We start from the raw sequence: 14,890 nt of genomic DNA on the forward strand, positions 1-14,890 counted from the left end.
ATAGCCCTTTACTCAAGCATTGGAATGGTCAAATATTTTTCCTCAGCACCTTAGTTTCTTAACAGTTTCTGTATAATTGGCTGATAAGACATGACAAAAGTGACATGGACTTTTGAGATTTGGACCTCAAAAAGCTATCCCAAGCTAGGATTTCTGATAACAGTGTACACGCTTTATTGTCCAACATGAATTGGGCTGACTCCCTATTGTTTTCTACAGCAAATGATATTGACTTTTGAAATTCTGATTAAAAACAGTCACAAGCAACCGCTTTCCAGATGAAGCAGTGCATGAAAATAAATGGACAGATTGGTCGAGTGGTTAACATGGAATATTCAGAGAAAGTGTTTTTCTCCTGCCCACACAACTCCAACAATCCAGTTTGAGTATAAAATGGTTTGGGGTTGGTGTTGCGGTATCGATGCTGTAGCATTCAAGTGAGGAGGCACTATTAATTGTGCTGCTGGAAGCACAGTCCTAATACAAACAGAACACAATACATATCCAGCACACACACAGGCATACACTCATTGGTAGATATTAGCCAGGTGAAATAGGACTAGTAGTTATCGCCTGATAAGGCAGCTCCTGCGAATTCGACAAAATTGTATTGATTAATGTATATGCTAATTGTGTTCATTGTTGATCTATGTACTGTAAAGTGCTTTAGAGTGGCTTATTCTAGCTAGATAGGGCGCTATATCAAATGTTTAATATTAGTATACCCCCGCAACGAAGTTAGGGTTTGGGTATACTGGAATAACCCTGTCTGTCGTCCACAGTCACTTGCCCGAAACACTCATCCTTAACTAACAGGCGGATTTCATTTAAACCTTTCATGAACGATCGTTATTTTTTGTTGTTGGAATCTTTTTGATGGAGNGTGCGCATTACTTTTCCGCAAAACTCCTCCTCTTTAACTAACAGGTTGATTGGTATCTTATGTAGTTGTGCACAAGCATTTTAATTTTTGGATATCGACCCTTTTGATTGAGGTATGCCCCTTAGGCGAAACACTTGTCCGTGCAACTCCTCCTTAACACATAGGTGGATTTCATTGGAACTTTTCATGAATGATCGGTATCTTTTGTTGTTGTGCATCGGCATTTTAATTTGGGATTTCGACTCTTTTGATGGAGTTATGCCTCTTTGGTAGAAAGACTTGTCAGTACAACTCCTCTTTAACTAACATGTGGATTTCATTGAAATTTTGCATGAACGATCGGTATCTTATGCAGTTGTTAATCGGCATTTTAATTTGGGATTTTGACCCTTTGTGATGGAGGTATGCCCCTTTGTGCAGATACTTAATACTGGTGGGAGACTATGGATTGCTTTGCAATGCTTTGCTTTAGTAAGCCTTTAACTTACAGTTCTGGTTTAAATAGCAGCAGGTGTATTAGTTAGCCTTTGGCTTACAGTTCTAGTTATTGAGTGGCAACCAATAAAACATACAAAGCAAGCACTTTTTAAGGGAGTAATGTATGTATTTAGTTTGAGCGCTATCAGCCAATGAAAACTTCAGATGTACTTAGCTTCTCAGCCTCTAGGCGGGTCATCCTCTCTATTTGTATAAGTTCTGTAACCCATAAGCTAAAGGATTCTACCACTACATTTAGGCTAAAACCTCTCCAGTAGTTTGGAAATAAATGTCATTTAATGTCTTTCTCAATGATTTGATTATCATATTTTCGTAAAAGGTATGATCACTCTTTATAACATTACATATTTGATTTGAAGAAAGAATTTGAACACCTTTAGGGATTGTCAGACTATTCTCTATAGAGAAACGCCTTTTAAGCCTTCAAATTTCCTTGTAATGTTTCTGTTACCTGCAAATGTAGAACCATAAAAAGCAGTGACAAAAGTTTCAAAAACAAATAAGGTTTTATAAAGATTTTATTTCAGAATGAAATATATACATCAAATGATCTCGTATCAACCATAATTTACAAAAGTATCTATACAATTCCATTCACGTGGAAGCAGCAGAATGATAAAATTATAGTGTTAATTGGTCAACTGTATCTTTGCTTAAGGAGACATAAAGCTGACAGTGCAAGTTAAAAAGCTTCTAATTGAGATTTGATTTTTTTTAAATGTTATTTCTGGTGCCGACATTTTAGTTTGGTCTTGCTTGGTAACGAATATTGGTCATTTGTTAGGGTGCAATAGGTACACAAGGTCACAAAACTTTACTATATATATATAACACTATCACGCACGATGTTTTACCGACATTTTGTATCAGATCAGTTGAATAAAACTGAAATTGAACACATCGAATATATCATTTATCCAAGAAAAGTGAAAATAGTAGTATAATACGACCAACTAAAATATCAAAATATCTAATGCACTAATTCCAATCTTTTCCATGAAAACGGTTCAATTATCAAGTTCGCATTGTTGACTTCACACCTGGCAGTGTCGCATTTTGCAAGTGTTTTTCTAGTAAAGGGTCTACACGACGAAGACTACGAGTTCATAATAAAGTTATTATTAAGGAGTCATCTGCAAATTGTCCAAGTTTATAATTATTGTGATGTATCTGAATACCCTTGATATTTGTATTGTTTTCCCCCGTGTTATATAGTATATATATGAACCAAACAATGTGATGATTATAGTGTAAGGGAGGTAACAATTGCTTTATAGAAATTCACATAGAGAATATATACATTTTATATAGTATATACATGAACCAAACAATGTGATGATTATAGTGTAAGGGAGGTAATACTTTGTACTATGTTTGTGAACATCCCAGGAAGGAGATGAGTAATGAACGAGAATAATAAGAGAGACAGAAGACGAATGGCGTGGTTTATACTTCCTCCGAAATAAGCGAGCCCCAACATATTTAACCCATAACACCTGAATAGTTAGTACATTGCAACTAGTAAGAATAGATACAGTGAGACGGGATCTCCTTTTCGGCATCCCAATTTTATATTTAAGTTCGACAATATATAATTTTGAGTTATATCCATCTTAGCCCGAGTTTCCTCTGGCCCTAACACCAGAACACTGCATCACAGTTTGGGGTCTATATATATTGGCTACGATTAAAGGGTTTGAGTTCTTAAATTAGATTTGAATATACAATAATTTCATGCCCTCTACCTCCATGTCTTTACGTCTGATAAACGGTGTATTGTTCTCTATATATGTCGCTACACCACCATGCCGTTTTCCATGCGGCCTGTCCAATCGTTCCAGCTGATAATTATTTATATTAACATCTCTTTCTTCTTCAGATAAGTAAACTCGGACTGCATATAAATTTCCTTTGTACAGCATTTAAACACTATTTATGATGTTATTATAAGGATTGACCTTCGTTTTGACGGCGTAAACGGTAGTATGAACGCAGTTGACAACGGATTATAGAATATGTTCGTTGCCAACTGCGTTCATACGACCGTATAACGTCACTTATGTCCGAAAATAACCAGATTCTTGGGAACACAAAATATCCAACTGCTAACGTGCGACGTGGAAGGATATTTCTTACAATGTATTGTAAATTCTCCGTATGTTCTACGAACACATCTTTAAACCAGGAGGTAACGAAAATAATGAATGTTCATTTTCCTCAATATTACCGTACNCATTCATTTAGAGAATATCTACATTTTATATAGTATATATATGAACCAAACAATGTGATGATTATAGTGTAGGGAAGGTATTGCTTTTTACTATGTAAACTCTCCAGGAAGGAGATGAGAAAAGAACGAGAATAAAAAGAGAGACAGACGACGAATGGCGTGGTTTATATTTCCTCCGAAATAAGCGAGCCCCAACACATTTAACCCATAACACCTGAATAGTTAGTATTTCAGCCTAGTGGATTGCAAACTATAGCAAGAAAAGATACAGTGAGACGGGACCTCCTTTTCGGCATCCCAATTTTATGTTTAAGTTCAACAATATATAATTTTGAGTTATATCCCTATTAGCCCGAGTTTCCTCTGGCCCTAATACCTGAACACTGCATCACAGTTTGGGGGTCTGTATATATTGTCTACGAGTAAAGGGTTTGAGTTCTTAAATTAGATTTGGATATACAATATTTCCATGCTCTCTACCGCCATGTATCTACATCTTATAAACGGTGTATTGTTCTCTATATATGTCGCTACACCACAATGTCGTTTTCCATTCGGCCTGTCCAATCGTTCCAGCTGATAATTATTTATATTTACATATCTTCCTTCTTCAGATAAGTAAACTCGTACTGGGTATACATTAGTATACGCAATGAAAAAGGGCTCGGCGGATTGATACCTGCTTCAAAAATGGCGCCGTTCACGCTTCAGTGAGATAACTGTTCGATGACAGCCATTGTTTGGTTCCTTCAACATCTAGAAACATTGCACATATTTGAAATCCATTTTGTCAAATAATTCAACAATTTTATGCTGGCAAACTTCTTATTCCGTGGATGCATATTCAAAATTCTTTGACGGTAAAGTAAACAATGGCGGCTTCTTTTTTGCGAAGTTCGACTGCGTAACCACCAGAGCGGTGTGTCAATGCATGGACCTAACGACCTTTATAAATGAATAAATATGTCCGAAATGCTACTTATGTTATTAAATTAAAACTTTAAGCGATAAAAAGAAGAAAAATAGTGTTGTTTACTGCGTATTTTCTAAATTTACCCATATATCGATGTAGATTCACTGGAACTATATTATCCTAGCAAACACGGTTACTCTATTTAACATCGTAGTAACTCGCTTTGAATGTCTTTTCCTTTGTATAGCATTTGACAACTATTTATGATGTAATTATAAGGATTGACTTTCGTTTTAACGGCGTAAACGGTAGTATGAACTCAGTTTGCAACAGATTATAGAATATGTTCGTTGTCATCTGCGTTCATACGACCGTATACGCCGTCGAAATGCAGGCCAATCCTGAAATGTACACCTCATCGTCACTTATGTCCGAGCATAACCAGATTCCTGTGAACACAAAATATCTAACTGCTAACATGTGACGTGGAAGGATACTTCTTACAATGTAAATACTCCGTATGTTCTACGAACACATCTTTAAACCAGCAGGTAACGAAAATAATGAATGTTCATTTTCCTCAATATTACCGTAGTACATATGTGCCAGTTATGCTAATTGTGCATTTCCAGAACATGTTAAGAATACAAACATTTATGATAGTCACACAATTAAATATCACAGAATGTAAAAGCTATTTGAATCATGTATCACCGTATAATTATATCGGGTAATTCTTCTTAAAACATCTACACTGCATGCATTTCTAACATTGCTGTTTAGTCCATTCCTCAATACAGAGCATTTATAGGTAAAAGATCTCTTAAAATAGTAGTTTGTTCTGGCTAACGGTACATACCGCTTCTCTGAAGATGATGCTCTTGTAAATCTAGCAGTGACCTCATTTACATAAGATTACATATTGTATAAAACACATGGAATATCAGTTTAAAATTTTGTCAAAACCGCTTTTCTAAAATCATATAAGTCAAACACAAGCATCCATCGTATGATTTAAAAGGTGAACAAGTAGGAGTTAAGATATTTCTAACATCGAGTAAAGTTCTAGCGGCTCGATTCTGAAGTTTAAAAATATTATCAATATATATACTTTATTACTTGGAGTGCTCAACATCGATGAGCAATAGATAAAATGCGTTAACACAATAGTGTTGTATACCTTAGAAGAATTTCATTATACATAAAATGTCTAAGTCGTCAAACAACACCAATCTGTTTTGACAACCTTTCCATGATAAAAAATTATCACTAAAGACACCTAGAAGTTTGGCCCGTATAACAGTTTCAATGGTAAAATCATCAATCTTAACTACAGGATCACTACATTTAGCAAGTTTTTGTACAGTTGTGTTATTTTTTCTTCCAACAGTTCAACAGTCTTATTTCTGACATCCTGGGAAGTACATCAGCATACATGATAGCTGTTGCATGCTTTAGACACTTTGGATAATCATTTATATTTAATATTAACATCAGTGGTCCCAAAATTGAGCCCTGTGGGACACCAATATTTATTGATAGAAAGTCGAACTAAATATTTCCGAAACTTACAGCCTGTGTCCTCTAAGAGAGATAAGACTCCAAAATTGCAGAGCTGACTGAGAGACACCATGTGCATACAGCTTGTGTAAAATTACCTTCTGATTTGCCGTATCAAAGGCCTTACGAAGGTCAATAAAAAGGACACCCTTAAGATAGCCCTTATCAAAATCACTTAGAAGTACTGTTTCAGTAGAATGATGTGGTCTAAAACCAAAATGACAGTCACCTATTAGTTTGTCCGTACATGTTCATCTTGCAAGTGACAAATTAACTTCGTAAAGCTGTTGAAACTTACGCAAACAACTGTACTTCATTTATTTGATTATTCCTTTTGTCTATAATAGAGATAATGGGAATATACCCTTAAAACACAATAGCTGACTTTTGGATTTGTTTTCTGCATTGTTTGGAATAATATTTGTATTATCAATATCATTTTTTTAGTGTTGATGTCCCTTTAATACTCTTTGAATAGTGGCAGATAAATTGGAAATTACTTTAATCTGCGATTTCCTTTCGTTCAAATTTGCAAGTAGGATCGATCATCTAAGGATGTATATCGCGAATATTCATTGAGCCACAATTAAAGCTATTGATGTACTTTTTTCTTTCGTAAATTCAAATCTTCGTGAATACGTTGTTGGGAGAACAATCGCTAAAATAAATGTTTACAAAAACAAGCGTCCCACAGTATATAACTTTTCTATCGTAAACAAGATTCGTGGGATTTTTTCTTTGTTACACCCAAAGTTGCACACCTATGCACTGACCCATTTTTGACGTAGTGTCAGTTCCTGAATGATAACCTTTGCACGAATTGTTGTTGCCATTTTGTTAGCTAAAGGGAATCGGTATAGACGTAAAATGGTGCTTAACCGTATCCGAATCAGTTTAGTAGTATTCGTCTTCTATGTGTTCATAGTTTGTGGTCATTGCAAACATGACTCTAACAAAAGGATTCTCCTGAATGACCCAGACTACATCCACCAGCTTATAACCCACCTCCAGGGAGAGTTACAGACCCTCCAGGTCACGGTAGAGACACAAACTGGTGAAATATTCTCTCTAAAAACCCAACTTTCACAGTCAAACAACGGTAAGCTACTTAATTACTATAATTGAAGATAGACAGATAATATGTTGAATTTTAAAGTGTGTCATAAAAAAGAAAAGTCCTAACCATACTATTTGCTCTTCAGCTTGGCGAAGGTGTGCACGTATATCGTTAAGAGTCTGGATTGTATATGTAAACGTAGTAATTATGTGTCTTGGTGCGTGTGTGTGTGTGTGCTAATATCCCTTAGCAACGGAGTTGCCATCTGGTTATTTTGACCTGCGTCGAGCGTGCATGGGTTAACCCGCTTATCGTTGACTTCATTGATTATGGCCCTGGTCGCGTATACGACATGCGTGTGATCCTTGGCCACGAAGCGGTGACACCTGTCAGTTTTTCTATCGGGTTTTCTGAGGTACTTTTATTTTTCGGCTCAACAAAAGTAAAACAACGCGATGACGTCATGAAAAGTTACTCTCCGTATCAAATTAAAAAATCTCAGTTAAACCTGAAAGTAAAACTGACCAGGATCAAGATGGCGGCACCGTTGCTAAGGAAAACGCCATCTTGCAGCGCCGTTGCTCCCCCTCGTTGACTTCATTGATTATGGCCCTGGTCGCGTATCCGACATGCGCGTGATCCTTGGCCACGAAGCGGTGACCCCATTTCCATTTGCAGCAGAAACTCAGCAAAATTGGTCTATCAAAATATTATTTTAAGTTTAAAAAGCGTACTTATGTCTGTCAGATTGAATTTCAAATCAATTTTCTAAGTAACAAGAATTGCTCTGGATCAAAAACTCCAATTTAATTTTATTGAAATCGGTGCAGATACATTGGAGTTTAAGTTCCAAGAAGATTTTCAAGATGGCGTCTATATAGCGGCTATATTGGATTTCAATCAGCGCTAAAATAACAAGTATCTGTCTGAATATAGACATGATTTATTTCCCCATTCAATCGGCGAAACAAATCCAAAGGAATTGGAACAATAATTAAAAACAAAAATCATACACCGATCATTAATCTATAACATGTCAGCGAAATCGGTCCTGAGTTGACGTTGAAATATATTTTTAATATTGCTACAATTACTGTGCTATTGGATTTCAAATTTGCTTTAACACTACAAGATCTGGTCTGCATTCGAGCTTATAAAATAAATTTTAAAAATGATGTCCTTTACGGTCATTCTGGAATTCTGATCGGTTCTAAAACTACAAAGTCCAGTCACTACTATGTCATTATCATTCCAAATACAGTTCAGCCTAATGAGCTCAATAGAAATTATGTTAAAGGGGGAAAAAATTAAGATGGATACCATGGAGTCCATATCTAATTTTAATTTTAAATACTTAATTTCTATAGTTACAAGAGCAAATCTAAGCCACACATCACATTCCAATTATTTTCAAATACATTTCAGCTAAATTGGTTTAGCAGAATTGAGTTAAAACTCGAAATATATTCTCAAGACAGCTGCCATGGCGGCCATATTAAAAAGTTTTTTTGAATATACATGAAAGTTTAAAACCTTAAAAATAAGAACTTAAAGATAAATAAAATACACAAATCAAGAGACATGTATTATTTAAAAAAAATAAAAAAATAAAAAAAATATTCATTGCAGGATATATTAATTCATAAATCTATATTAAATTTTGAATGATCAGTTGATGCATGTACTACCACACTCTGTTGTAATAAGGAACCATTCAAATCCATTTTGCGTTCAAACCATTGAAACAAGAGACCCAATCGGCCTGTATCAACCCGCATCTATGACAATTAAATAGGTCTTGGTCAAACTTAAATAGGTTAAAGTATGGTACTTTACAAATTATCAGTATTTTTGGGAGATTGTATTACCTGGTAGACTACACTTTATAACAATTTATAGGAAGGCTTTAACTTACTGTAATAATCTGATCTTCAAAGATGGTTTAGGTCATTCATTCAAATCTCACTGTAACAATATAATAGCAATTTACACCATTAACATACAGACCAATTGGAATAACACCTATGTGACCTTGGAATTGAGTAAAAAAGTATCACTGGAAACAACTTCAAAGACTATAATATTTTACTTTTACTTTTTCATTCAAACAATTTGATCCTTTTTCGGTGTTTTGGCTATAGCCTATTTGTTTTGTCTTAACACTTTGAACTATCCAGCTTTTTGCCTACATAATTATGACATGAATGTTTAAAACACTTACTCGCTATATACATGTGCATAAATGTCACTCAGTATTCTTTTCCATATATAATCAGAACACGATTTCTCATTTGTTATAGTCGGTGGGGGATCCACGTTTGTTCGCTGGGGACGGACCGACTGTCCTGCCAATCTGACGGAACTCGTATATTCTGGTAAGTTTGTAACCCTATAACCTAAGGACAGGAGTGTCTTGTCTCTTCATCCCTAGCAAGTTTAAACCAAGATATAAGATGAGAACGTTAACTGCTTCGATGTTATGACACAGGGAGTGAGTACTAAGGTGCGAGATACGAGTCTAGTCCTAACAACACTAGTATGTATATACATTATGTATGATGATGTGATGGGGATTTGAACAGTTTATAAGTTATACCCCAGGAAGTAAGTCCGTGTTTGGTTTGGTAGAAATGTTTTGTCTCTTCATGCCTGCCAAGCAATAATATATGTAGTAATAGGGTGGAAATCCTGAGTCATTTAGGTAATGACCTGATTTCCCTATTATACCCCTTTCCTTTGGATGGGAACAGACGCTAGAGCAATTTGTGGTAGCATAAATGTATTGTCTAATGATGTCAAGTATATGCATATATGGACATAGGATGGGGAGCCCAACTGTTAATATATTGCATTACTTATTCCATTGAAATAAGCCCCCGTCCTCCTACCTCTATAGGGTTCACATCCCCAATTTATAAAACATTGTCCCCTATGCCACAGCTGTTCAAAATCAAACATGATTTAAATACGTTCAATCTTATAGAAGGCGAAGAATTTTAAAGATTTACCTCCACTGCCCCTATTGCGTCTGTCCCTCTGGCCCTTGTTTGACCAACAATATTCTATACTAAATTTTACAAAAATGGAGTTAGCCGTTCTGGACTAGAAGTGTTTTAAAAGAAACGATATTTTTGTTTAAGATTTGTTCATCAAACTACACTAATTTCCTTTAAAAATGTGGCGTATTTATAAATAGGAGCCCATTTGTGTTAGGTTATGCAGGAGGTTCCTGGTATGACCACAGTGGAGCAGCAGTTGACTATCTTTGTCTGCCACCTGATCCGGAATGGTAACAGACAACAGTTGTACCGGATGATTACACGGGGAGGCTCTATGGGGCAGAGTACGAATCTTTCAATGGATATACTCTCTTTGGGCCACAATCACACAATGAAGAGGTTCCCTGTGCGGTCTGTAGATCTACTTCCTTTGTTTCCTCTGTAATGATACCGGCAAGGACGACCTGCTACAGCGGCTGGACGAAGGCTTACAGTGGGTCACTGGCGTCAGGGTCCTATATGCACACGTAGCTGCTTCCCAATACGTATGTGTAGACAAGAACGCACAGCCTCTCGTTGGAGGAGCTAATAGTGACGACAATGGTAAAATGTTTCTTGGCGTCAAAGCGTTTTGTGGTTCCCTGCGATGTCCTCCATACCAGCAAGACAAATTTATATCTTGTGTAGTTTGTATGAAATAAATATTTGAGAAAATATTTAGTATCTTGCATGTTTATGAAATATTTCAAAACAAATATTTATATATTCTCTCATATTACTCTTTTTCTAATTTCACACGCAGCAAATGACCACTGAACGTAAAGGATCTCAAAACTTATCCCAATCAAACTATCAATTAACTCATTCACTCATGAAGACACATTTGAACACTTGTGTAAAATTTGGCAATGCAGCATAATAGTTGAAGTCTTTACGATTCCATTGAAACAATTAAAGTGAGGTGAGGGTACTGCTAGATTCATTCAAAATAATTCAGTTAACACCTTTTATCTAAGTGTGACCTTGAAAGTTGACTTGGTAGTCTTCATATCAACGAGGCCATGTTCTCAGCAATCAACGGTCGTTCGTATTTCGAAAGTGTTTTTTTACACATTTGATCCCTTACCTTGTAATTTGGTCAATGCCATTTGTGTTTGCAAACTTGCTAGCTCCTCACTTTTCACAGCACGTTTCTGGTAAAACATTAAAGGATTTTGGCCACAATTTTTTACATTTTGTAAAAATAAGCGAAACCTGTAATATACTTTAATAAATACCGAATCATCCATTAACATATACTTAATACCTTATCATAATCCATCATAACGTTACATATCCCCATATCGACGTCTAAAAGTGAAAGTTTTACCAAACAAATTTTGCATCTGAGTTTGACGTAGTATTATAGCACGTAGACATGGAACGCGAAAACTTTCATTCAATTTGGACTTGAAAAGTAAAAACGCCGGACAGTATAGTTAGTTTGTATACCAACGAGTATACGTGAACAACTAATGTATGTCTAGTGTCGATCAAACTGTCACTGTCACGATTAAATTAGATTATGATAGTTTGAAACATTTGTTTCTTTGAAATATTGCTTTAGATGTCGGCTGAAATCGGGATACGAAAATTAAAATGACCCTTCCCCATTTCATGATTTTTTTTCATCTCACCTAAAATCAGTAACATGTTTTTTTTACACTTTGTATGGAATTAGCAAAAAATAATCCTCTTTGGGGTGTTTTGAAATATATGAAAAAGTATACCGTTCTGAGGCATTATATTATTTGCCTTCTCCGTTGAACAACGGTTAAAAAATGTACAATATCTAGTTAAATAATTAAACAGATTCGTCACTCAGGTGTGGCTTGAAGTAATTACCCAAAACCCAGACACAAACAAATATTGCTTCATATTCTATGCATACTTTTCAGAAAAGAAACAGGTTCCTAAATCTCCACTCATCGCTAGCTTCAAATTATACGTAAAATTCAAACTCGAAATAGAAAAGAATTTTGCCAGGCTTGTGATATTCAATTCAATTAGGCTTCACGGCATTGGTTTTGCGTTTGTTTTAAAACACAATTTCCATAAACAGGAACTTGATTAGTTAGGATCTATGCTAATATTGGAAGGTTTATTATGAAAATAGTGTGCCACAAGTAAAGTCATCACGAGTTGTTGGATCCGCCCCTGAAGATATATTTTATTTAAAAAAGGTTGCTAAACAAATGTTCATGTTGGTATTTTAAACTATGCAATAGATGTCATATCATCACCTCCATTGCTACAAAAATAACAACACTGTAGTATTCAGAATTTTCATCAAAAAACTAATATCGTATATGATTCACACACATTTTTACCTTATTAACTTCGTCAGTTTTCGGTCCATGTTACTAAACGCATGTCAAATACAAATATAAACGCTGTTGAAATTTACTTTAACACTTTTAACAACATTTTTTCCCCGAACACTGGGACAAAAAGAAACGCACCGGTACGCCATACTACCTGTGTTAGTTGGATGATCGGTTATAAATGCCCTTTGGCCACGACATTCACAGGTAACACCTCTGAGATAATGACAACTGTAGTTCACCAGGTAGGTAACGTAAATGCCCTTTGGCTATAATAAAATGTGGTAAGAACTACATGTAACTAACATACCTTTTAATTCACAGGCAAGATATTTAGTTGTGTAAACTGTGTATTACCACGGACTTAGATAACAATCTAATTCCGTGGTATTAATATCTCAAAGTTTGGACCTGAACTAAAGTGTTCAGAGTAATTTTACATCTTAAGATCGACTTTCGGTAAAAATGACACCCCCAAAGATCACAAATATAAACGAGAAGGGTGGGAAGCTCTCGATGTCGAAAAGTCGACCCCACCTAACTTTCTTGCATCAAAAACAAAATTTCTAGTTGATCTACTTAAAGTACCGCTGCAAAGATAGATACTTTTCCACGTAAAGTTGACGTCAGCCTCGTGCCGAAACATGCAGTGTTGGTTGGTTTAGCGAAAAAAAAGGCTGCGCTTCCAGCCAATCACACCACGATCCGCGAGAGTCGCCGCAAGTGGCTGACGTTACCATCATTAATATTATACAAAGAAGTGGCACGATGACTGCGAAAAACTTTTTGAGATAGCGTGTGTTTTTGAAGCAAATGGAGATCATGTCCGCGGAAGGAGAATACATTTTATGTGCATAAAGGAGGTTTTTAAAAGAAAAACTATCCATCTTTCTAACGGTACTAAGCATTTACCCGTAGATCAACTAGAAATGTTTTTGATGATTGGGGGTGTCATTTTTACCAAAAGTCTATCTAAACACTTGTGACATGTAAAATGAATCTGAACATTTTAGTTTAGGTCCAAATATAGCTGTAACAAATTCTCATGTCCCTGCAAGTGGACATGACAACAGTGACATGGACTTTTGAGATTTTGCCCTCAAAAGCTTTCCCAAGCTAGGATTTCGGATAACGGTGTATAAGCTTTATTGTCCCACATGAATTGTGCTGACTCCCTATTGTTTTCTACAGCAAGTGATATTGACCATTGAAATTCTGACTTGAAAAACAGTCGCAAGCAACCACTTTCTAAAGGAAGCAGTGCATGAAACTCGAGTGTTCAACAATTAAGTAGAAACCAATAGTAACAATGACTTTGACCTTGAAAAACCATCCAAAGCAAGCACTTTTGTTAAGGGAGGAGTGTATTTAGTTTGAGTGCTATCAGCCAATGGAAACTTCAGATGTACTTAGCTTCTCAGCCTCTAGTCGGGTCATCCCCTTTATTTAGGAGGCACTATAGTCTAGTGGTAGGACGCCCGGCTCATGACAGAAGGGTTGCGGGTTCGAGTCACGTCACGCCATTGTGTTGTATCTTTGAGCAAGACATTTTACTCCGCTTGTTCCAGTCTAATCAGCTGTAAATGAGTACGTGGTTTGGCAGTGCTAGAATTGTTGAATGTTAGCTGTGAGCGCTGAAATGGCAACACCAGCTGTTTGCTCTCCAGGGAGTTGAGAAAGATATTTGCTGGTTGCAAAGGCTCTATAACCACGGATAATAATTTGTGAACCACTATGAAACGAACTAGGTTGTGATAAAGCGTTATATAAGAACCTAAACTTATTATTATTTGTATAAGTTCTGTTCCCCATGAGCTTAAAGATGCTACCGCTACATTTAGGATAAAACCTCTCCAGTAGTTTGGAAATAAATGTCATGTAATGTCTTTCTCAATGATTTGATTATCATATTGTCGTAACAGGTATGATAACTCTTTATAACATTACATATTTAATTTGNATAAGCCTTCAAATGTCCTTGTAATGTTTCTGTGGACTTGCAAATATCGAACCATAAACAAAGTAGTGACAAAAGTTTCAAAAACAAATAAGGTTTTATAAAGATTTTATTTCAGAATGAAATATATACATCAAATGCTCTTGTATCTCCTCCCAGATAAAACCATAATTTACAAAAGTATCTATACAAATTCTCTTCACGTGAAAAGCAGCAGAATGATAAAAGCATAGCGTTAATTGGCCAACTGTATCATGCTTAAGGAGACTTAAAGCTGACAGCGCAAGTTAATAAGCTTTCAATTGAGATTAATAAAAAAATAACAAAAAAATGTTATTTCTGGTTTAGTGATCTTCCCCATATCTTCCTAAGGAAGTGCCGACATTTTAGTTTGTCCTTGCTTGGTAACGAGTATGGGTCTCGCTGG

General features: G+C 35.9%; 1 protein-coding gene across 1 annotated transcript; it reads left to right on the forward strand.

Moving 5' to 3' along the window:
- The first annotated feature begins 6,954 nt into the window (after positions 1 to 6,954).
- LOC110449596 lies at positions 6,955 to 10,844 on the forward strand. The gene is made up of 4 exons (XM_021496550.1): positions 6,955 to 7,186; positions 9,445 to 9,519; positions 10,358 to 10,433; positions 10,565 to 10,844. Exons 1-4 carry the CDS (start codon positions 6,955 to 6,957, stop codon positions 10,842 to 10,844), a joined length of 663 nt encoding a protein of 220 aa, XP_021352225.1.
- The last annotated feature ends 4,046 nt before the right edge of the window (positions 10,845 to 14,890 follow it).

This window comes from Mizuhopecten yessoensis, unplaced genomic scaffold (assembly GCF_002113885.1).
Source record: "Mizuhopecten yessoensis strain PY_sf001 unplaced genomic scaffold, ASM211388v2 scaffold4701, whole genome shotgun sequence".
NCBI lineage: Eukaryota > Metazoa > Mollusca > Bivalvia > Pectinida > Pectinidae > Mizuhopecten > Mizuhopecten yessoensis.

What these genes read in the sequence shown, in the direction of transcription:
- LOC110449596 (XM_021496550.1), top strand. Translation starts at nt 6,955, where the DNA reads ATGGTGCTTAACCGTATCCGAATCAGTTTAGTAGTATTCGTCTTCTAT. An exon ending in ACTTTCACAGTCAAACAACG is followed by an intron (nt 7,187 to 9,444) that starts GTAAGCTACTTA and finishes CATTTGTTATAG; the next exon opens with TCGGTGGGGGATCCACGTTT. An exon ending in GACGGAACTCGTATATTCTG is followed by an intron (nt 9,520 to 10,357) that starts GTAAGTTTGTAA and finishes CATTTGTGTTAG; the next exon opens with GTTATGCAGGAGGTTCCTGG.